The sequence below is a fragment of the Silurus meridionalis genome, chromosome 4, assembly GCF_014805685.1.
Source record: "Silurus meridionalis isolate SWU-2019-XX chromosome 4, ASM1480568v1, whole genome shotgun sequence".
Classification (NCBI taxonomy): Eukaryota; Metazoa; Chordata; class Actinopteri; order Siluriformes; family Siluridae; genus Silurus; species Silurus meridionalis.
This window is the reverse complement of record NC_060887.1, coordinates 40,149,144-40,174,167: the sequence shown is the minus strand read 5'-3', so window position 1 is coordinate 40,174,167 and position 25,024 is coordinate 40,149,144. Positions and strand designations below refer to the sequence as shown.

The 25,024-nt window shown below is 40.5% G+C and overlaps 1 protein-coding gene across 1 annotated transcript in view; it reads right to left on the bottom strand.

Annotated features, from left to right (window-relative positions):
• The window catches only part of LOC124385133 (NACHT, LRR and PYD domains-containing protein 12-like), a 281,935-nt gene that overhangs the window by 245,542 nt on the left and 11,369 nt on the right, over positions 1–25,024 (bottom strand). The window contains exon 5 of the mRNA XM_046848282.1: positions 13,828–14,001. Within this exon, the coding sequence (XP_046704238.1) occupies positions 13,828–14,001 (174 nt within the window). The remainder of the gene's footprint in view (positions 1–13,827; positions 14,002–25,024) is intronic.

The window sequence follows — 25,024 nt, the reverse complement described above, 5'->3', positions numbered from 1 at the left end:
CGCAACAACAAGACTGTGCAACAGTTTCTTTCCACAAGCCATCAGGCTTCTCAATACACAGAACTGAAACAGAACTCGCACACACTCATTTACTCAAATGTGTGTTACTGAACTGTACAACCTGGACTAAACACAATCATCACTGATCTCGATCCACTCCACCACCACTTATCTATTTATTATTATTTATACTCGCACCTTGTACTACCGTAGAATGTTTACATGCTGTCTTTGCACCTCCTTGCTGCTGTTTTTTGCACTACATTGTTCTGTTCTGTTTGTATTCTCTCCTGGGTATAGTTTTTACATTTCTCCTTACACAGTACTGTATAATCAAGTATACAGCAGGTTTACTAGTCGGCGCTATACTTGGTCTTTTGTCTTTTGTCTTGTCTTGTGTTGTCTGTCTGCACTGTCTGTCTGCACTGTTTGTCTGCACTGTTTGCACCAGGTTGCACTCGATGCACTTTATGTTTGTGTTGTAGCTCTATGCTGTTGTTGTTTTGTTGTTTAGTGTAGCACCAGGGTTCCGGAGGAACGTTGTTTCGTTTTTACTGTGTACTGTGTACCACTGTGTATAGCAAAAATGACAATAAAAGCCTCTTGACTTGACTTGACTTGACTTGACTTCAGGTAACTCTCTGTCTCACACACACACACACACACACACACACACACACACACACACACACACACACTGCGCATGGCCAAGGCGGAGCTGTTGGTGTCATGTGCTATCTGTTTATGCATTCACTCTCCTGGTCTTATGCCAAGTTCTGCCTGCCTGCTGAGAACTTCCTGCCCTGAACAGCATGAGAACCGTGAACACTCGACCCAGCCCGCTGCTTTCTGCTGCACCAGAACACACTGACATTTATGTTTTCTCTTTACCCAACTCTGGATAAAATACACATCCAAGGAAGCACTGAAGGGTTCAAATTAATGTGCTTTGAAAGAAGAGCATCTGCTTTTTATATGAAAGCCACTGAAACCGTGGAAGCTTTAAGCATTTAGTTTTGAAAGCGTTTAAGTATCTTCTGTCAGCTGCTCCATCAGGCACTGTTCCGTGACTTTCTCCTGCAAATTCTCCTCTAAATGTTATAAAACACATTATAATGCACCCCTTGTATTTCACCAGAGACTTTAGGGTCAGAGGTGTTACCTGTATTACCTTCTGTTATGTTTTAGATGAACAGGATGAGATGGATTGAGGGTCCAGGGTTATGTTGTTTAACTTACTTCAAATAAAATAATGTTTGTACTGTAATGTTCATTCTTGCAGAAGGAACTGGATGAAGTGGTGTGGACATGGAAAACCCACAAGATCCGACCCAGACCAGGCCAAGATCTGCACGGAGGTGGTCCAGTCCTCATGTATACAGTCCCACAGTTGTATGATGCACAGGACAAGCTCAAAACAGTGGACCTCGAGGAGGTGGCTGTGAGAAAGGAAGAGTGCACACTGAAGCGTCAGCTCTCTTGTGATGAGAGTTTTGGATCTCTGTGTGTTACTGATGCAGGAGAATGGATGGAATAATGCGACTGATGCTTTTGAAGCTGCAGAGCTGTACACCTCACTAAGAACAGCGTGAAAATATCTAAAGATGTGCTGTAGTTGTACTCGTTTATCAGTGGCTCTGCTGCAGACTCATTATTAAGATAAGATAAGAGATAATATAAGATAAACCTTTATTCGTCCCACAGTGGGGAAATTTCTTTGTTACAGCAGCATAAAAAAAATTAAATAATAAATGCAAATATATAAAAGAATAGACGAGTAAGACATACTATAATGTACAAGTATATAGACAACACAATATATAAACAATTCAGTCAGTCAGATTCAGTCAGAAACAATAAAGAAGCCTAACAATGTTTCTCCACTTATTACTGAATTCTGATTGTACAGCAGAGACATTATTCAAATCATTATTCAAAAACTGGTCATGTGTGACATGGAGGGTGGCTGTAGTGAAAGTTCTTCACTGGACACATGAGACATGGAGGGTGGCTGTTGTCGGAGCATGACATCAAAATCATATGGTTCTGTCTGTTATTGTTGTCACTTGGATGTTCAGTGTCACCTGGACCGAATGTAACTTCCTGGTCAGATAGATCAGATATTAAGCTGCATTTGATCTGCTACACTAGAGTAGTGATCAGTGATGTAGTGAGGACCTGTGATACCATGAGAGTCAGTGATTTATAATAAGGGGCCGTCCAGTTTCCCTCCTTCCATGACAATATTTAGGGATTCCTCCTCTCGCTCATATAGCAGAAGATTATGCTCATCACCACTTGGTTGACCAAAATCGTCCTCTTTCTTAAGATCATCAGCATCCAGCTGCAGAATATCTCCATCATCATCATTATCATCATCATCATCATCATCATCATCATTTAACTCTTTTACCTCATCATTGTCTTTTTTATCATCTGTGTCATTATCACTTTGTAGCTGCTCCTTGGGGAAAGTAGTAATATAGAAGCGTAGCCTGGGCTACGTACAAAGAAATGTATTTAGCCAGATCCCGGTCTTCCATAAAAGGGATGACGTCTTTGTCAAGCTGATAAATGAATGAAATTATGTTAATTAATAGTTTGTGTTCTTTAAAATTTAACATGAATAACTCACCGAAACAAAGTTTAGAAAATGGAAAACATTATGTTTAGATGCGTAGACCAAAGCTTTATCTAAACCCTTACTAGTTTAGTTTTTGTGTGCAAAAGGAAGCAGTAAAATTGGGAGTCTTCCTTAATGGCAAATCATTTCGCATGTTTAGTGAATAATATTCAAACCAAATATTTGATATTTTACTTTGTGTATGATTAACATATGCACAGTATATTCAGAATGATTAGTGCTGCACAATTAATCCAATAATTAATGCAATAATTATTTGCAATATGGACTTGGGCAATTATTTAATTGCAAAAGGCTGCAATTTATTACAGGTGATATCCACATGGTCAGACATTTATGTTGAGTTTGTTAATAATTTAAACATTTAAACGTTTATTTTTTAATAGTTTTAAAGCAAAAAATAAATATTGGCAAACATCCTCTTAACAAGATAATTTGCCAAATGATTTTCCGTTAGCATGGATAAATACGTTTGATTGTTTGACAGTAATTTCCTGAGATGCACTAATGCCTCTGAGCTCCACTGAGATCAGAGTTTATCTTTGCAATTGATGTCGAGAAAAATGTTTGAATTAACCTTATCTAGAGTGTGTTTTAATCCAACTAATAATAAATTGAGCTAATAATTAGTATAGAACCTATTAGATACAATAGAAGCAGCTTGATTAAAACCTATTTTAGCTTCTGTGTTTTAATCAGTCTCATGTAGTCTCTGTATTCCAAGTATAATTCACAATAGCGATCAGATATTAATAAATAGAGTAGAGTAGAGTCTGACTGGTGTTATGAGTGTGTTGGATAGACAAGAGAGAAAAAGAATCGACTGCAACATACAAGGCTTAAGCATGTTTATTGTGCAGAGAAGAGGTGAGATTTACGATGCTGTTAGTGAAGAATGCTCCTAAGAGATGTCCCAGGATGTCTGTAAGTTGGAGATGAATAAAAGAAACAAACAGAGATCACAATAACTAAAAACATACAATTAATATGTGCATGTAACAACAAAAGTAATAAGCTTACAATCATTATAGTTGTGAAGCTTAACACATTATGCAACAGTCAGTTCAGATAATATAAATGAAGTATGACCTAGACACTAACATAACCACGTAGAATAATGTAGTTAAACATATACAAATAGACAATTTAAGTAAAATAATATAGCTTGATTTAATAAAAATGGAATAGCAAATAGCATTATAAAAGCAAAACACTTACACAGAGTAGATGTAGGGAAGATAAAAACCTGAGAGCAGGAGGAAGCGGTGCCTGGCTGTACCAGAGGGGGTGAAAGTTGTATACACATTCTTTTCTTAAGTGACATAGAGAAAAGGCCGTAAATAAGGGTAATGGGGGAACAGGAAACCCCAAATATGGAATTACAGGAAGGGGACTTTTCTAGGATGAAGAAAATAGAAAAAAGTAAAGGTGTCATGTAACACCAGGGTATAAAAATGAGTGTGTGCAAAGTGTGTGTGCGCTTGATCATTTTGATGTGATGAAGTGACCACCTTCTATGGGCTCATCAGAACGTGTCTGGAATAAAAAAGTTTTTGCTCTTTCTCTTCCAAGACTGAAGATTTTCATTGGCTTTTGAGGTCCATTTCATTTCATTTTATTAGGTTAAGAGTGCTACATTGGGAATTAACTGGAACAAAGAATCCACCCGTGATGTGTCTGCTCAGAGACGGGTTCTGAGTTCCGACACAATATTATTTTTTACTGCATAGTGCTATATGATAGCACATTAGGGGTGTAACCCTACACCCCTAATCCCAGTATCTCCAACATGCCTCTCTTGGGGCCCTTGAGCACGGCCCTTAACCCTTATTTTGTAGCCTATGTAGTGCACTACTGTAGTGTTTGTGTTGAATGTGTCACAACAAATCAGTGTGATTTACTGTGTGTAGTGTAGCTGTGTAGAGGACAGGGGTGGATTGGGTCCCACACCACTGACATGTGTAGGACACTGTGTAGGGTGGTGTATCAAACCATAGCATTCTGACTCTAGATTCTACTCAATGTGTGTGTGTGTGTGTGTGTGTGTGTGTGTGTGTGCGTGCGTGCGTGTGTGTGTGTGTGTGTAGGTTATTATCGCTTTATGGTGCTATTTTTCAATATAATAGTGTTATTTGGGTTGTACTTCAGCTACGACATCCCCAGTGTCCTACAGCAGCAGTTCCAAACACACACGCACACACACACACACACACACACACACACACACACACACTTGTTTTCCTCACAGTTTTTAATATAGTAAAGCATGTTCACACACACACTTAACACACACATTTGTTTTCCTCACTGTATGTATTTGTTTGCATATAGTAAAGCAAACACACACACACACACACACACACACACACACACACACACACACACACACACACACACACACACTTACAAACATACATACACACTCTTGGCAAAACTCTGGGCTTCTAGTAGTTCCTAGAATAGCAAAGTCCACTAAAGGTGGTAGATCATTTTCACATTTAGCTCCTAAACTCTGGAATAGTCTTCCTGACAGTGTTCGGGGCTCAGACACACTCTCCCAGTTTAAGTGTAGATTAAAACATTTTTTTTTTTTAGCAAAGCCTACACATAACACGTCTCACATCATAACCTTGTGCTCCAGAACATCTGATCACATGCACATTATCAACTTGTGCTGTTAATATCATGAACAGCAGCTACGCTAATTCCTCTCCACTGCTTCTCTTTCTCTCCCCATCCCGAGGAATCCTAAGGTTGCTCCAGCTCCAGTCACGTCCCACCTCATGAAGATCATGGACCTTTAAAAAAGTACCGTATTTTTTAGACTATAAGCCGCTACTTTTTTCCACGTTTTGAACTCAGGGGGTTAAACAATGAACCGCATAACATTAGACCAATGAAATTTTCGATCGGAAACAAAAAAACGCACCTCACCTGTGTTCTGAGCTGCACGGCTTCAGGAGAAAAAACTTCCACCTATGGAGATTTTTAAACGTACGACGATGCCAAAAGATAAACTCCAGAGAGAAATTGTTGTGAAAGGAAGGAGGAAGACAGTGAACAATTACTTTCTTGGTAGGCTACTGTTTAGATACAAGCCATTGTAGCGCATTGAGTCTGGGTGAAGGGAGAGCTCGCTAACTCCAGTTACAACAGAAATCATATAAGCACAGATAGGTTTCCAAAACTCGTGCTTTTTTGTTTTTCTTGGCAACAGCGTTACGGGTTAGTCAAAGAAACTTAGAAATGAGCATTAGAAAACAGTAAGGACACATTCCTCGGTCTCCACACATGCAGTAATAGCGGAAAAATGCAGTGCCAGGTTATTCCCAAAATACCGCTATGCTCTTAAAGGAAGCACAACATATTTCACCCGTTACACCGGGTAACAGACACTGTCTTTCGTTAAAGTCTGTGTAAAGTATATTAGTTTTAGTGTAGACTTATAGACAGGTGTGGCTTATTTTTGTTTTAAATAAAAATATTTGTCAAATTCAGTGGGTGCGGCTTATATATGGGTGCGATTTATAGTCCGGAAATTACGGTAGATGCCGAGCTCACAAACTTCCCGTACCACCCAGAGACATACCAGTGCCAGCTGGATCCCACTACATGTATGGAGTTTTGACATTGGACCTCCTGGAGTGTTTAAAGGCTCTGGCATTGAGAAGCTGGTGTTGGATCTGTGATGATCACAAATGTTAAGCTATTTTATGAGTTGCTCTGTGGCTCCTCGCCACAGTCGCCACGGCTGCTCATCAGGGGTAAATACACACCATTCACTTTAACTGTTGATTTCTGTAAAGATGCTTTGAGACAATGTCTGTTGTGAAAAGCGCTATAGAAATAAACTTGACTTGACTTGATATACTGATTATAATTTATCACTTTCTTTGGCTATACTGATTAATCAAAATTGATTAATAAAATATACTAATAAATAAAAAATAACAATAATAACTATAATAATAATGGATAAAACAAATTACAATAAAATATGAAAATATGCCAGAAATATAAGTCTATGGTATTTGCCACTGAATTTTTTTTTTTATCGAATAAAGAATAAATCTCAACAAAAAATAAATGTTCTGATAATTAATACAAATGTTCTGATACTTTAAAACATATTTTTTTAAAATAAAATAAATGTAACAAGTAGTAGTAGTAATTTAAATTATTATTACTCATCTAAATAGTGTGTGTTCTCATTGTAAGCAGAACACATTTCCGTTCCATTTTCCTCTCATAACTTCACCTTAACCTGTAACTGTTGTGTGGGTGGTGCTCAGATGCACTACAGAACCGATAATACTACAGATGGATCTCTCTCCCCCCAAAAAAATACAAATAAAAAATAGGAAAAACTGTCAGCCAGTTGCAGGAACATTTCCGCGGTCACGACAGCCGCTTCCAGTTCGGCGCCATCTTGCAGCCGTTGGCCCCGGAATGCTGGCCATCTAGTTTCTGTATAAATAGACGCCGGCTGCTTGCGCTTGCTGCCAGATTGTCTTGTTCGGCTCCCCACTTCATTTGAGACCTTCCAGCCTCCCTTTTCCCCTCGTAGAAAATTTTAGTTTCGGTTTCGTTCTCCCGGTTTTTCAGACCTTTTGCCTGCCCTAGATTTTGGATTGGAATTTCCTCTATTGCTCGGTTCTACGACTCTTGACCTCTGACTGTTTTTAGACTTGCATTCCTCTCCCAGATCCACCCCCAGCTTCGCGTTTCCGGCGCCCCGGATGTTCAGCATTAAGCATTAAGATTGTTCAAAAGCATTCTGACATTATCTCTATCCTGCCTGTGCTACTCCTCCTTACCTGGTACTGTTCTTCTGGTGGCATCCAGCTTTTGGGTCTTTCCCGCCAGCCATCCCTGACAAAACAATATGGCTGTGCATCGTGTTCTGAAGTTCCTGACAGATTAATCTGGGTTTTGCTGACGACGTGGTTCAGACCTCCGCAGAGGGCATCGCTCCACCTCAGACCTCCGCAGAGAGCACTGCTCTGCCTCATCACATCGGCAGGAAAGTGCTTGGGGCAGCCACCTTGCGGCTCGCTCCACACTTCATCCGGCCTTTCCTGACCTCCAAGGCGTTCTACCTGGTGGTCGTTCGCTTCAAGTCCCGCTATGACTGCTGCTGGCACCCGACTTTCCTCATGTCCTAGAAGTATCGTGCCTCTCCAGTATTTTAACTCCTTACTCCTGTGGCATCCTGCATTTCGGTCCTCCCTCACCTAGTCACCCGCAAGATCACTGACAAAATAATCTGGCCGTGCCTCTGATCATGTCCTGAAGTTCCTGACAGAAACAACTAATTTAAACAAATAAAACCTCCACAAAAAGCAGGCGAGTTTGCATGTTTTCACACATCTTTATGGGACTTATTAAATAAAATCATAGCTCCTTTTAATAAATTTAAACATCTATTCCTCTGCTTTTTCGGAAGAAATATGTGCTTTTCAAAGTCATATACACTGATGTGTGTTCCTCATGCAGTGTTTCCTATAGTGCATAGACCATAAACTATGATCTGCATTACTATACTGTGCTGTTCCCTCTGTCTCTCTCTTTTTTCACACTAAGTGTTGGTGAATTAGGGGTGGGGTGGTGGGGGTTTTGGGCGGCAGCACTATCTGTACACAGATACTGCAAAACTGCGAATATAATGTTTGAAGTTAGAAACAAATTCTAATGGCTGTAAATAATTAGATTTTTTTAAATTATTTGATTATATTATACATTTATTACATTTATTTTAATCTGATTCTGTCTATTCATTTATATGCATAAGTAATTTCTTCCGCCATCCTTAACCTGTTAGCCTTTGGCACAGATTTTGGGACTCACAGCTGAAAAAATGCCCTCCCTAACGTTAAATGTTAACAGTTCCTGATAAAAGTGAGCTACACACTATTTAAAAGTTCTAAGTTGATATTGCTCAAAATACAAGTTATAGAAAGTTATAGTTGATGAAATACAGTGAAAAAACAATCCTGAATTTAACATTTTTTTCCTTCATATATAAATACATGAAATCAATCCTGGAGCATTCAAGAAAACTAATGGGTTAAAAGTCACATGTCTCATGAGTTTATATTTTAAATTGACTAAAGATATCATGAGAAATGAGATTCCTACAAACATTTACCTGAGACTATGTCTGGTTCACCCCTCCCTGCCCCACCCAGCCCACATTTTAGGACTCACAGCTAAAATGCCCTACTTAAATTTAAATGTTAACAGTTCCTGATAAAAATGTGCTACATACACAGTTTAGATATCGTTGGAAAGAAGATACTTTGAGCTTTTCTACAAATTGCTATTTTAAAAAGATAAGTTATAGATGATGAAGTGCCATGGATATACATTTCCTGCATTGAACATTTTTTTTATTTCATATAAAAATACATAAAATCAGTACTGGGGCAATCCAGAAAAGTAAAGCCACATGTCTCATGAGTTTATATTTTAAATTTTATAAAGATTTTCATGACAAATGAGTTTCCTACAAACATTTATCTGAGACTATGTAGGTTCCCTGGTGGTCTAGTGGTTAGGATGCAGCGCTCTCACCGCTGCGGTTTGGGTTCGATTCCCCAGTCAGGAAACCAACCCCAGCCCTTAGGGTTGCGCAAGCCTTAGTGCGGGTCCCAAGCCCAGATAAATGGGGAGGGTTGCGTTAGGAAGGGCATCCAGTGTAAAAAAAAAAAAAATAAATGTGCCGAATCAAACATGTGAATGATCCACTGTGGGGACCCCTAATGGGAGAAGCCGAAAGAAAGTTTTATTTATCTGAGACTATGTCTGATCCTTTTCTCCCTCACCCTGTTCAAGAGCCACCTGCTAAACTCAGGTGATCATTCATACTCTATTCATACAGTCTGCATATTAACGACCTGCTGACCATTAAAGGCTTTTGTTCTACATGTTTGGATATTGATATTGATTTGACATTTATATTGATGACCAGGTAGCCAGACAAGCTATTGTTTTATAGTCATGACCATTCATATTGATGTCCGGCCATTCCAATCTCAACAAAACACACACACACACACACACACACACACACACACACGCATACACACACTTACTTTTCAAGCATTTATCTTATAAAAACAAACTGAAAATAAAATCTATACTATGGTATAAAACTGTAAAGGGAGATATATTGTAACTTACAGATGTAAAATAGCATCTCCATGCAGATGTTCAAGTCTGTGTTGTTACTCTGCCCATAAGAATATTTTCCTTGGGACATGAGATTTTAAGCTTAGACACCATTTTAGAGCATTTTGTCAATATCAATATAGTCAAACAAATGAAGACATAAAATTTTATGTTAATTGTCAAAGTGGTCCTCATTTTACCGGTGTGTACTCTGGTAAATGTACCCAAAAGTAACATAAATGAGAACATACTTACACACACACATACTTATATACACACGTTCGTTTTCCTCAATGTATTTCTTTCAATATAGTAAAGCATTTTCACTCACGCACACGCACACACACGCACACACACACACACACACACACACACACACACACACACACACACACACACACACACACACCCCTATACTGGTTTCTGTGTTGAAGGAGGACTTTGATGCCCAAACCAGTAGGGTTGTGGGTTATGGGGACACACCTTTCCAAAGCCCTACTGTGATAAAAAAAACTATATATATATTTCCTACAGATGACAAATCTCACTTACATCTTTCAATACACACAACAGAGTTGGAAATATGACATGATTTTTTGGTGGAGTACCAGACCTTAAACACAATACACAACAGAACATATAGATATCCACTGAAGATAGAAAGTCAAACAGGTTTAAAACAGAGGAAAAGAAAAGAAGAAAGTGTAATTTTTTTGGCAAAATACCTTTTTAAAGAACAGTTAAACATCCAGATTTCTACAGTGAAGTCTTAGTATATACTCGTACCATACAACAAGTTTTAGACCACAAGTTTTGGACTACAGAATAAAAATAACAAAATTAACAACCAAAGTAATAATCTTAATTAAATGGCATCAAATGAGACCCATGATGTAACATCACTTATATTGGCCTTTCCTTTTCAAGCGAATTCCTCGATTTCTTAAATTCTGCTGATTTGTGCATTGCACCCTGCCAAAACAGGCTCCTCAGATGTCTTACACTGCTGCCACTCTTTCATTGCTGCCAGTTTTCCTTTGTTTTTGTGCCTTAAAATGTTTCATTACAGCTGTAACTTCAGCCTGTGACCAGCACACTTTTTGTCCTTTCCGTGGGTTTTCAATTTCTGCCTCACTGTCATTCTCTGTAGAGAAGAATACATACTTTAGTAATCCACTAAAGTTCATTCCACCACCTCTGTGCCAGAACAGAGATCTGGAACACAATTTGGCATAATTATGAATTAAAATAATAAAAATAAAATGTTCATAAAGATTAATGTGGTAGTTGACAGACCAACATAACTGGAGACACCTGTAGCTCCAGCAGGAGAATCATCCTCAGATTCAGTTTCTTTGGAATCACTGGCATCAGAACTGGTGCAAGGTGAGGACACTTACTATTCTTTAGCCCTTTGTTTTTTGTTTCTGTGATTATTGTTATATGTAGCATCAGGGTTCTGGAGGAACGTTGTTTCATTTTACTGTGTACTCTCTTTTTACCCATCCTGAGGCATCCCGAGGTTGCGCCAGCTCCAGTCCCGTCTCACCATATGAAGATTAAAGACCTTCAAAGAAGAAGATGCCGATCCTCGCAAACATTCCGAACCATTTAGAGATGTATTGTTTAAGAGAATTGCTTAAACCGTGTGTGTGTGTGTTTGCATATTTATAGTCATATTGATTGCCACGCTCCTATCCATTTGAATGGCCGGCTACCAATATCAATGAGGTCGGTATGAATGGCCATAAATTGTGTATATATGCCATGTTTGTTAGGAACTGTTAACATTTAAATTTAGATTATTTAGGTCATTTTTAGATTTGAGTCCCAAAAGCAGGGGTAAAGGCTAACAGGTTAAGCAAATAGGCAGCATTTATTATATTATGATTACTCACAAGTTTAGTATATACACTGAATATGTGCAGGTGTGTTTTTTTATATGAAGAGGACCTCACACTTGTTTCACATAATCCTTTAATATCTGTGTAACCTTAGTTAGGCCTATACAATGTTGAAGATCTATCCTAAACTTCTCCGACTGCTTGGTCATACGATCTAATGACCAAGCAGTGCACCAAGTTACTGCATTGAAATAATAATAGAAGATATATCTGTTATTTATCTTCTAAATTATTATGTGTTTTAAATGTAATGTAATGTAAACATAATATATTCAAAAGATTTAAATGAAATTGAATTACAGAACATGTGCAATAAAAGTTTCTGTTTTGCTGGTAATAAAAAGGGATTCATGATTATTCTGTGGAAGTTCTCAGATGCAACATTTTCATAAACAACTAGAAAAAGTCCTGACATTGCACACCATCTGGTTCTCACTACATGAGAAAGGGAAGACCTCAGTTTCAGCTTTCAGCTCTCACTACTGTTTATCATGATCTTTTATTGTAAGAGTTTGTCCTCATAATCTTTTGTATGAGACATAGATCAGATCAAGAGCACCGCTGTTTATATCTGTAAAAAAGGAGCAAGGAGCAGAATATTCACATTTGTTCATATTCTCATCAGAATCAATCATCAAATTCCTTAAAGTTTGTGTGTGTGTCAGTAACTCACTGTAGTGTCTCCAGTTTACAGTGTGGATCCTTCAGTAGATCAGAGAGCAGCTTCACTCCTGAGTCTCCTGGTTTATTGTGTTTCAGATTCAGTTCTCTCAGGTGTGATGAGGTGTTTGACCTCAGAGCTGAAACCAGAGCAGCATAACCTTCATCTGTAATACTGCAGCGTTCCAGCCTGTAGAGAGATCAACAATTATAGATCACCACACACAATCTGGGAGAGAAATGATATCTATCTATCTATCTATCTATCTATCTATCTATCTATCTATCTATCTATCTATCTATCTATCTATCTATCTATCTATCTATCTATCTATCTATCTATCTATCTATCTATCTATCTATCTATCTATCTCACAAAAGTGAGTACGCCCCTCACATTCCGTATGGATGGATCTTCTTGACAGACAACACTATAGAAATTAAACTTGCATATACTTTAGAGTAGTTAGTGTGCAACTTGTATAGCAGTACAGATTTACTGTCATCAGTATTGACACCTTGGTGGTGGGATGGGGGTCATTATTATGTTGGAAAACTGCCATTCAGCCCAGTTTCAGCCTCAGACCATGACCAGGTTGTGTTCAGCAAATTGTTGGGTTGGGTTAGGGTTAGCTAGCTTCCTTCTGGGAGAACGGCCTGCAAACCGACATTGTGCGGCATATGGTCTGATCACTTACAAGCAGACATTCCGTTTCTGCAACTTCTAAAGCATTGTTGGCAGCACTCGTGTCTGTTTTTGAAGCAGCTTCTGCACGTGATGCACAGCATTGCATCAGCATTGTTGGACCCTTGCAAGGTCTGTTTATGACTTGGACCCATCTTGAAGAATTTGACCCTATGACCCCTGCACTGTAACTCAGTTTAAGGGTGTTACAGATCTTATAGCTTGAGCCATCTTCATGTACAGCAAAATTCAAATTTTCAAATCCTCTAAGAGTTTTTTGCCATGAGGTGGCATGTTGAACATCCCCAGTATAAGAAAATCAAAAAATAAATAAAATTACAAAACTGAGAACACCCCTTACATTTGAGCAACCATTTCATCATATCTTTTCAAGGGACAATGCTATAGAAATTAGGTTTGTATACATTTTAGTCAATGTGCAGCTTCTTTAGCAGTACAGATTTACTGTTCTCTGAAAATAACAGTAAATCTGTACTGCTAAAGAAGCTGCACATTGACTAAAATGTATACAAACCTAATTTCTATAGCATTGTCCCTTGAAAAGATATGATGAAATGGTTGCTCAAATGTAAGGGGTGTTCTCAGTTTTGTAAATTTTATCTGTCTGTCTGTCTGTCTGGCTGTACATGTATTTGAATCCTTCAGTATATCATTTATTACCCATTCCAACAGTAGTATTAGGTAAAATGTTTTACTGGAAATAAAAAATAATAATTAACACATTGTGAAAGTTATGATCTGACCTCAGTATCTCCAGTGTACAGTGTGGATTCTCCAGTCCAGCAGAGAGCAGCTTAACTCCTGAATACTGCAGGTTATTCCCACTCAGGTCCAGTTCTCTCAGACTGGAGGAGTTTGAACTGAGAACTGAGGACAGAATTCTACAACTTTCCTCTGTGAGATTACACTCACACAGCCTGGGAGAGAAATGATGATAAATCAGAACACTGAGATCACACACACACACACACACACACACACACACACACACACACACACACACACACAGACAAATTCAGGATGCAAACAGGAAATATGTTAAAATAGCTTTTAATGGCAGTGGGTGGAAAGTGATTACTCAAGTAGCACAGTGAGCAATGGAATGGAATATCCAACAGTAAAAACAGGGCAGGCAGAATTAGAATCCAAAAGGCAAATCTAATAATCCTGGGGAAGGCAAAGTAGGGGAATCAAGGAGTAGGCTGGATGGCCACCATGGAAATGAGCAAGAGCCTGATGAAGGGTTACTAATTGGGCATAACTTTGGGTGGACCTGAGGAGCATGGCACGTGCCATCCTCTATATGCAATGGCAATGTTTCACCAGTGCAAGGCCTCTGGCTCGTGGGTAAAGAACAGAGGTGGTTGGTACTCCAAGGCGGGCTGAAAAGGGCCTGAACCTGTGGCTGTGGACGGAAAGGAGTTGTGTGTGTACTCCTCCCAGATTGGTTTGGAGGACCAGGACATTGGGTCTTTTGAGCACAGGATGCAAAGTCCTGTCTTCAATTCCTGGATGAGTCACTCGACCTGCCCGTTGGTCTGTGGGTTAAAGCCAAAAACCAGGCTGATGTTGATGTCTAAGAAATAACAGAATTCTCTCCTGAATATAGTTGCTAACTAAGGGTCAGATACAATGTTGCAGGGGAAACCATGAGAGTGAAACACTTGCTGGAGCATCTTCATCTTCTTGGATGGTAACGGGAAGGGGTGAAATAGGCCACCTTTGAGAAGCGGTCAATCACCAATAGAATGGTGGTAGAAGGTCTTTTATAGAATAGCCTTTATTTGTCACATATACATTAGACCACAGTGAAATTTAATCCTTGCATATCCCAGCTTGGCTCAGCCATCATATGGCACCCCTGGAGCACAGAGGGTTAAGGACCCAAGAGTGTCAGCTTGTCTGCCCCCTTGTCATCAAGCGAGTGCTGCTGGGAAAGGTTTTTAGCCTTCCTGTTCTAGAACCCCAGGTCATATGACAAGATGTAAGAGTCCCAAATGTGCTTGTAAAAAAGGCTACAGGTTGGTTTCACTTTACCAGCTCGATTGAAATCCTTGCGCTTTGACATTGAGGCAAATGCATACATAGAGCACCTGGCGTGAGCAAATCAGTGTCTAGAACCTCACAGAGACTATCATTGAAGATATCGGAATGTGGAGAAGGATGTTAAAGTTGCCACGGGTGTTGTGCGTGAAAGCATAACTAATTTGCATTTCTTAATTGCATGCGAAATGGGAACTTGTTTGCTTGTAAATGAGTGATTATGCCCACGATGTAACGATATACATATACATTATATATACACATGTATGTGTGCATTCCCATTAGATAACTTTTTCTGGCAATAAATATAATTTTATATATATATATATATATATATATATATATATATATATATATATATATATATATATAATGTGTGTAGCTTCTTAGCATTAGCACATACGCTTTAGAAAATTAGCACATACGCATTAGCACATCCACTTTTTTTTTAAGTAAGTTCAATGTAATTATTTCTTTATTGTGGGTTAAATGTTATTCAAGACCTGTAAGGTGCATGCACATTTGTAAGCCAGTGGCGCTTTCATGCTTTGCACATTACAAATGCGCACTGCAAATTATGAGTTTAGAGGCTGCTTTATTTATTTTTAAAAGGTATTTCATAATATGTATAATATGAAAAACAGCTACTAATTTCATAATATCTTTCATGTTTACTTTGGTTGTTATGCTGCTTTATTTTCAATATTCTGATTGTTATAGTTTATGATAATTATTATGTATTCTCATAGCTGTTTCAATATTTCCAATTTATAGAAAACCACAACCATAATCTTACCCAGATGCATCCATTTGTATCATCTGATAATTCGTCTGCATAAAACTTCATGGTAATCAAGTGGTAACAAAAATGGGTTATTTCCTGAAAGCAAGTGCGTATTCATTCTGTCTCTAATCGGGCAGCCTTTAGTGGGTCAGCACCCTGAGTCAGCAAACTATTCCATATGGTGAAGAGCTACTAAAGCCAACTATTGTTACAGGGTCTGACGTAGATTGAGCCACTTAGCCGCCCACAGATTATGATGATCAGTCCATATGATGAAGGATACTTCAACCCACCCCTTCTAACCAGTGACTTTTCTAGGGTGAGGTTGTCCAAGGGTGAACATAAACAAGTCTTTAATTTTCAAAAATGCATGATCAGTCTCAAACCTCTAAAAAAATGTATGGTGGGTGAAAGTCAACTTGTGGAGGGGGCAGCAGATGAACTGTAGCCTTGCTTAATCCATGCTGGGTCCATCTGTTTTTATACTGGGTGAGAGTTTGAAACCTGGGAAGGACGTGTTAGACAGACGAAATTCACACTTCTTAGCATTCACATCCAAATGGTTCTGTAGCAGGCTTTGGAGCACAAAATGCATGTGATAGGTGTGTTCCTACAGGGAGAGTTAGAAGATCAAGATATCAGCTAGGTACAAAAAAATTATGTGATTGAGCATGTCTGGTAGGACCTAATTTACGAGTGCCTGGAAAACGGTTGGAGTATTGGTTAGGCTTAATAACATGATCAGGTACTCGAACCGATCCAAGGGGGTGTTAAATGCAATCTTCCATTCCTCAACTTTTCGGACACAAGGTGGTATGGGTTGCACACTTCTAGCTTGGAGAACACAGTAGCCCCCTGGAGGAGTTTAAAGGCAGAGGACATGAGGGGTTAGGGATACCTGTTCTTGATGGTGATAGCGTTGAGTCCTCTGTAGTCAATGGTGGAGGAAACCTAACCCTTTTCAACAAAAAATCATCTTACCCCTGTGGAAGAGGAGGAATGGCAAGTAAAGCCAGCATTAAAGGACTCCTGGATGTAGATAGTGGCTCTCCATATGCAGTGAGAAAACCTCTCGTTGTGGCCCTCTTGGATTCTATTATTCTGTTATTGTTTGGTTGATGTCACAAAAGTGGCTACATGAGTAGCACAGATAGCAAAGTCAAAGCTAGGTATACACAGAACTAAACATCCAACAGGGAAAACACAAGGCAGGCAGAATCAGAATTCAAGTTCAATAATCTGAATACAGTGAAACATGAGCAGGTTGTAATGTCACACAGAGCAGCACAAAGTAAATGTAAGGAAAGGCAAGGCAAGGAAATCTCAACATCTTCAGTTCTGCTACCTCAAGCTTCACCTCCTGTCTTTTACTCAAGAAAAAAGTTGAATATTTTGTTGATTTCTTGTTATATGACAGATGTGTCGCTCTACATTTTACTGTTATTAGGTTCATACTATAAAAATTTAAATTGCATAAACACAGTGTGTAAGTGATGATCTGACCTCAGTATCTCCAGTGTACAGTGTGGATTATCCAGTCTGGCAGAGAGCAGCTTCACTCCTGAATCCTGAAGGTCATTCCTACTCAGGTCCAGTTCTCTCAGACTGGAGGAGTTTAAACTGAGAACTGAGGACAAAATTGTACAGCTTTCCTCTGTGAGATCACACCAACACAGCCTGGGAGAGAACTGCTGAAAAATCAGAACACTGATAAACTCTTACTGCTTGGGGTCCAGGAATGTAAGGCATAATGCACCCTGATAGGAGCATTATGCTTTCCATTTCTGGACCCCAAGCAGTAAGAGATACTATAATAGAGTATGTCGCTCTGGATAAGGGAGTCTGCTAAATGCCGCAAATGTAAATGTAAATGTAAATGTAAGAGAGGGAGACATTAAACTAGCCTAAGTATAGGCCCCAGCAGCCTTCCAAGGATTAAGGCATTTGGCTGTAGGCAGATATTCTAGGTTCAGGTGGTCCAAACCAAAAAGGAAATCTCGTCACTCTCCTACCCAGGGGTCACAATCATGGTGCCCACGGGCACCAGGTCGCCGGTGGGCCTTTTCTAAAAATAGCTGTTTCCTACCTTGTTAAATCATTGCTGATAATTATTGTGAGAAATCATTAACATGATCAGTGTCTTCACATAGATCAGGGGTGTCAAACTCAGGCACACGGGCACACGGACGTGTGTCTTATTTTTGGAGCGAATGCGGCTGTAATTAAGGAATTGAATCTAAGATGGAACTACGAGAAAAAACATAAGCAGAAGCTGAAAAACCTGAATGCAGAGCAGAATAAACAGAAAGTAGAAGAGTTAAAGAAGAATCTGACATTTCAGCAGACTTTTTTCACCAGAGCAAAATCACAAAGTGAAGCTGGTGTGAAAGAGGAGAAATCAGACTCACATCAGCCGGTTATTTACCGAGGAAAAGTTTCTGAAGAGCTGCATGATGGTGTGCAACGTCTAGAGTTTGACAGGAGATATTTTTATGGAGAGCAAAATATTTTAAGTTTTTTAAAGTTTAAGATTTGTATTTTTATAAAATGGCATAAGAGCAAAGAAATTTTATTGTTTTGATTTGTTGTTATTTTAACGTTTATTTAAAAGCACAATTTTTATTTATTTGTTCAGGGTCTTTTCGCAGCATGTTCATATTTCTAACTTGTATAATTTTGACAGGATATATTTTTATGGAAAGCAAAATATTTTAAGTTATTTAAAGTTTAAGTTTATTTATTCTGAAATAATATTCCTGTCTGCTTTTATTCATATTTATGTAAAAAAAAAATTGTTTTAGTATGTTCAATAAATGTTTATCCTGTTCAGCCCGCGACCTAAAGTGTGCTTTTGAAGTTTTGGCCCCTGTTCAACTGAGTTTGACCCCTGACAAAGATGAATATTATTAATTATTAATAATAACATAATTAAAGGTAAATTGATTAAATTTGTTATTTCAGAAGTGTGGATCAAACTGGTAGCCCTTCACATTAGTCGGTACCCAAGAAGTAGCACTCAGTGTAAAAAAGGTTGGTTACCCCTGCTCTAACCAGTGGCACCATTCCTCGGGGACCAGATTCAAGGCCGGAAACTCCTGCTCTTTGATGGGTTAATCCGGTTCAGCTGGGCTAAGGCAACCCGAAAAAAAGGCACATGGATACAACCAGTTGCCATTGGCACCTCACTGGGACAGATGGATTGATGTGATGGATTTGCTCTTCCACGGACTTGGAGAACACCAGTATATCGTTGAGGTATACAAGTATACTGAGGTATACTGTATAAGATAAATTGGTTCAACATATCCCACAGCATGTCGTACAACAGAGCCTGTAATAGGGCAGGCACATTTAGTGAAGCCAAACGGCATTACCAGGTACTCATAATGACAGCGTGTTGCATGCTGCCTTCCATTTATCCCACTCTCAAATGCGAACTATATGGTAGGTGTACACGATTTTAGACTGTGGCTCCATGGAGCAGCTCAAATTTCGTATCTATCAGGGGTAGCGGATAGTGGTTTTGGATATACCCTATGTCCATCCTCTGCACATGTCCAAACCATCTCTCTCAGTTGTTCCCCAAAACATCTTTCATGCACTGTCCCTCTAATAAACTCATTTCTAATCCTGTATATCCTCCTTTCACATACATGTACTCTGTCTTACTCCTACTGACTGTCATTCCCCTTCTCTCCAGCGTGTACCTCCACCTCTTCAGGATCTTCTCAACCTGCTTCCTACTCTCACCACAAATCACAATATCACCACAAACACCATAGTCTACGGAGACTCGTGTCTGACCTTGTCCGTCAACCTGTCCATCACCACTGCAAACAGGAAAGGGTTTAGAGCTGATCCTTGTTGAAATCCAACCTCCACCTTAAACCAGTCTGTCATTCCTACTGTACACTGCTGTCACACTGTCCTCATACATGTCCTGCACCACCCTTACATACTTCTCTGACACACCTGACTTCTTCATACAATACCACAACTCCTCTCTCCACCCTGTTGTTCGCTTTCTCTAAATCCACAAACACACAATGTAACTCCTTCTGACCTTCTCTATACTTCTCCATCAACATTCTCAAAGCAGATAATGCACCTGTGGTGCTCTTCCTCGGCATGAAACCATACTGTTGCTCACAAATGGTCACCTCTTCTCTCAGCCTGGCTTCCACTACCCTTTACCATAACTTCATTGTGTGACTGATACTGTATTCCCCTGTAGTTACTGCAGGTCTGCACATCTCCCTTATTCTTAACAATTGGTACCAGCACACTCCTTCTCCATTCCTCAGGTATCCTCTCACTTTCCAAATTTTTGTGGAAAAATTGGGGCAACCAACTAATCTAATGCTACTGCAACTGTTGGATTAGTTTTCAGAGCTCCTAGTTTAAGGACTATAAATTAGAGTGCAGCTCCTGAGTCCCTGCAGGGTCCAAAGTTAGCCAGATTGTTGTCATTGAGTCAACAGTTAGGACCCAATTACAGGACGTAAGCAGAGACAAAATAAGAGCAGTCTTTATCCCGTTAGCCTTCGTCAACTCTTTTGGGACTCACAGCTGAAAATTCCGTACCTACATTTAAATATTAACAGTTCCTGAATAAAAGTGGGCTACATACACAATTTAAATATATTTAAAAAGAAGACACTTTGAGCTTTACTGTGAATCATTCAAAGTTGATCTTGCTCAAAAAGTAAATAAGTTATAGATGATGAAGTACCTTGAATATACATTTCCTGCATTTAACATTTTTTTAATTTCATATATAAATACATGAAATCAGTCCCAGATCAATCTAAAAAAGTAATGGGCCACATGTTTCATGAATCCAACTGCCACGCCCCCTTTGGCGGCTGTCATGCCTCCCCTTTCTCTAAAGCGCCCGGTTTCAATCACACACACCTGGGACTCATCAATTGCTCATCCGCGGCTCCTACATAAACCCCTCACTATCACTCACTTATCGTCCGTTATTGTTCGTAAGTGTATGCGTATTCCTTTATGTTCCTTCCGGCCAGGACTCCACACTCTCTCCACTGCCTTGCTTTTCTCCCAAAGCGCACCCGGATTACCCCTTTTCCTCCCGTGAATTCGCTCCTGGACTATGTGGACCTCGCCCTTCCGGGGTGTACCACGGATATCTCTCTCTCTGGGTTTCTATGGACTGCCATGTGTGTGTGTGTGTGTGTGTGTGTGTGTGTGTGTGTGTGTGTGTGTGTGTTTTAGTGTATAACTCTCCATTTCATAAAACATACAGCGACTTCTACTCCGGCTTTCACCTCCGTTCGTCGCTGCATGACAACATGTCCCATGAGTATATATATTTTAAATATTATGAAGTAACATGACAAATGAGATTCCTACAAACATTTATCTGAAACTATGTGTGGTCCTTTTCTCCCTACCACTGTTTGACTCAGGTGGCCATTCATACTCTGTACATGTACCTTGCACAATGACAATAAAGTTGAATCTAATCTAATCTAATCTAATCTAATCTAATCTAATCTAATACTCTATTTATACACAGTCTCTATTTGCATTAATGGCTGACTGTTAATGCTATTGTTATACATGTTTGGATGTTGATATCGATTTGGCATTTATAATAATGACCAATTAGCCAGACAAGCTATTATTTTACAGTCATGACCAAAGACAGAGATGGCACCAGACTGGAAGCAGAAGTGGATTCTGCTAATTTAACTGTTATTATGTTTATACTGTAAGAACAATCGCAAACACACTGTGTAAGTGATAATCTGACCTCAGTATCTCCAGTGTACATTGTGGATTCTCCAGTCCATCAGAGAGCAGCTTCACTCCTGAATCCTGCAGGTTATTGTAACTCAGGTCCAGTTTTCTCAGACTGGAGCAGTTTGAGCTTAAAACTGATGACAGAACTTTACAGCTTTCTTTTTTGAGAAAACAACCACAGATCCTGGGAGGGTATGACGATATATCACAATATTGACCTCTCAAACATACACACATACACACAAAGCTTTACTGGCCATTTGTGTGTATGAAAACAAAAAGAAAAGTCTCTAGGTTACATATGTAACCCTAGTGCCCTGAGAAACCAAAAAGCTGCATCGCAACACTTTGGGAATGCGGCCACGTTGTCCATGCTTTAAAATAATTTGTGCAATCAGTCAAAATTAGAGGCAAGCCATCACCAGCTGGGTGACGTCACGACCAGGAAGTATAAAACGCACATAAAATGAAGCCGATGCCAGCTTTTGTAAAGGAGAAGGAAGTGCTTGAGGGACACCGGCAGTGTGACATAGACATGCAGTATCTTGTTCTCTCAGAGAACTAGGGTTACATATGTAACCTTGAGCTGTGTTGCGATGCGATGGAAACAAGAGTCCAATACCGCCAAAGTGACCAGTCCAGGGAGCGTGGAAACCAGAGGACTCATAGGAAGATGTTATAGCATTAAAAATCCATCTGCTGAGTGCCTGCTTGTGAGCAGGGAGACCACTTTTCTCGGAGGGGCGACTTCCTCTGAAGTCTTGTCCTGTGGACATAGCAGTCCAGTGCTCGGACCAGGCACAGCCGGACCAACTTCTCTTAGTCTGGGGTCTGAAATGGAGGAGAATTGAATGCCTAGAGCCACCAGGCCATGGGACGACTGAGGGCACCTCAGTAACCTGCTCTAGGGTGCAGGAAGGCACTGGCCATGCCTGGAGTGAACTCCAGAAAGGAGGGAGCCACAGAGAGGGCCTGTAGATCACCTACTCTCATCAGAAAGCAGATAGCCAACAAGAACGCAGTCTAAAAGGTGCCCCCATAAAGCCTTAGCCAAAGGCTCGCACACAACGAAAAAAATGTGCAAGGAGCAGGTCTCTGCCCAATGAATGCCCTACCACGAGGGTGTGATATTTTAAAATGGCGGACGCGTGGACTTCAAGGGTTGAAGGAGCCAACCCCTTTTCCGAACTGTTCCTGCAGGAACTTCAGCACTGAACCAACCGGGCAGTGAACTGGGTCAAATTGGTACTGAATGCACCACACAATAAACACACGCCATCTCGCGGCATACAAACTTTTTGTAAAAGGAGCACTTGGCTGACCCTTGATGCTGTGCCCCCTCAGGGCCCACAGACTCCATGGCTCTGTTTGGGGTTGAAATATTGTGCCCCCTGATTGAGAGAGGATATCCCTCAGAGGAATCTGCCAAGTCGAACTCTCTCCAGAACCCCAGCTCCTTCATGTGAGTGAGAACAACATCTCGATTCTGGACCACTAACTGCTCTGCTTGAGCTAATATCGACCAGTCATTGATATAATTGAGGATCTGGATGTCCTGAAGTCTCAAGGGAGCCAGAGCCGCAGCCACACAATTCGTGAAGGTGTGGGTTTACAAGTCAAGCCCAAATGGAAGCACCCAAAATTTATAAGCTTCGACCCCAAAAAGCAAAACTCAGGAACTTTCTATGAGAAGGAAGGATGGGTATATTAAAGTACTCATCCTTTAGATCTACCATGACAAACTAGTCCTCGGATCTGATCTGATACACAACCTGCTTGAAGGTCAGCATCTTAAACTGGAGTCTCATTAAAGAGCGGTTCAGATGACGTAGATCGGTATAGGATAGATAGAAGAATAGGTATAGGATGGGTATAGTATAGACAGAACCTGCTTGGTTTCCACCAGAGATGCTACACGCTCTTCAGTCACCCCCTAGAAGGTCCTGTCAGGACCTTTTGTTCAAAACCCTCTTGTTGTAGATGACACTCCTTAGATCTGTCACCTCAGGGGGCTTCGAACCAGAGCTCCGCGCCAGATCCCATACAGGGGGAGAGCGTGCCGCAATGCTCCATTTCTGCACTTCCCCGCGGGAGGTGCTGGGTTGTGGTTGGAGCTGCACCCACTGAGCAGCCCCATGGGAGCGGTGTGGGAGATATCAATGGAATGCCACCAATTGTTTCTTCGCTTCCTGTATCCTTTTGACTACCGAATTAACAGAGTTGACGTAAAAGGTCTGAGGGTGAAAGTGAGGTGTCCAGCATCACTGCCTTGTCCCTGTCAGCAATTTCTGACAGATGTTTATCTGTTGCTGTTAGGGCGGCCATAGACCATCCAATGGCCTTAGCAGTCTCTTTAGGGGCTCTAAGGGCCAAGTCCGCCGTATGGCGGAGCTCTTTCACCTGGCTGCCTATGATGTCTCCCACATCCAACTCTCGCGGCAGGTTGGCTTGGTATGCCTGTAACACCGCCATATTGTGCAGACAATCAGCGGCCTGGCCTGCCGAGGCATACGCCTTACCCACCAGCACTGACATAGTACGCAACGGCTTAGTGAGTAGTTTTGGGGCCTTAAGGGAGGATGCCACACCTGGGCAGAAATAGCCTGCTAACATCTCTTCAACCTATAGCGTGACTCCATAAGCGTGATCCCCAAGCCACATGACGTTGGAATACACCATGGTCTTGTGGCTAAAGGGGCGGGCCGAGACCTGGACACCTTGGTGCAGGTCAGTGTAAAACAGTAGACCCTGATGTGGAGGTTGCGACGCCGGGAGTAAAAAGCACTCGTCAAGCTTACTGGACGGAGAGGCTATCATCGGCCGGCCAAGCTTTATACAGCTTATCTACAGCTCGAGTCAAGCTCTCATCACAGGAGGAAGAAACCACTGAAAGGTGTGTTTCCGAAGCCAGCTAACAAGAGCTGGCCCAGGCAGGTAAGGTAGGAGAAAGGGACAAGCCTGTCTTTAAACATTCTGCAAGGTCCATTTGCAAGCCCCAGGAACCGAAGGCTCTACCTCAGCCTCCTCGAAGAGTGCCCATCGGGATCAGAGCAATCGCATAGACATGTGAGCGCAGTGCTCACAGTCAGTTTCTCAAGAAACGATTTTGCATGCTCCGCTCCCAAACAAGCCACACGGAGGCTAAAAAAGTGTGCTTGTTTTTTTCGATGCCTTCATTCTTTTGTTTTTTTGACATACCGACAAACAACATACAATTTCACACAGAGCTCTTCATGAACAAACAGAAGCTGGTGTCGGCTTCACTCCATGTGTCTTTTATACTTCCTGGTCATTAGGTCACTCTGCCAGTGATGGCTTGCCTCCATTTTTGACTGATTGCACAC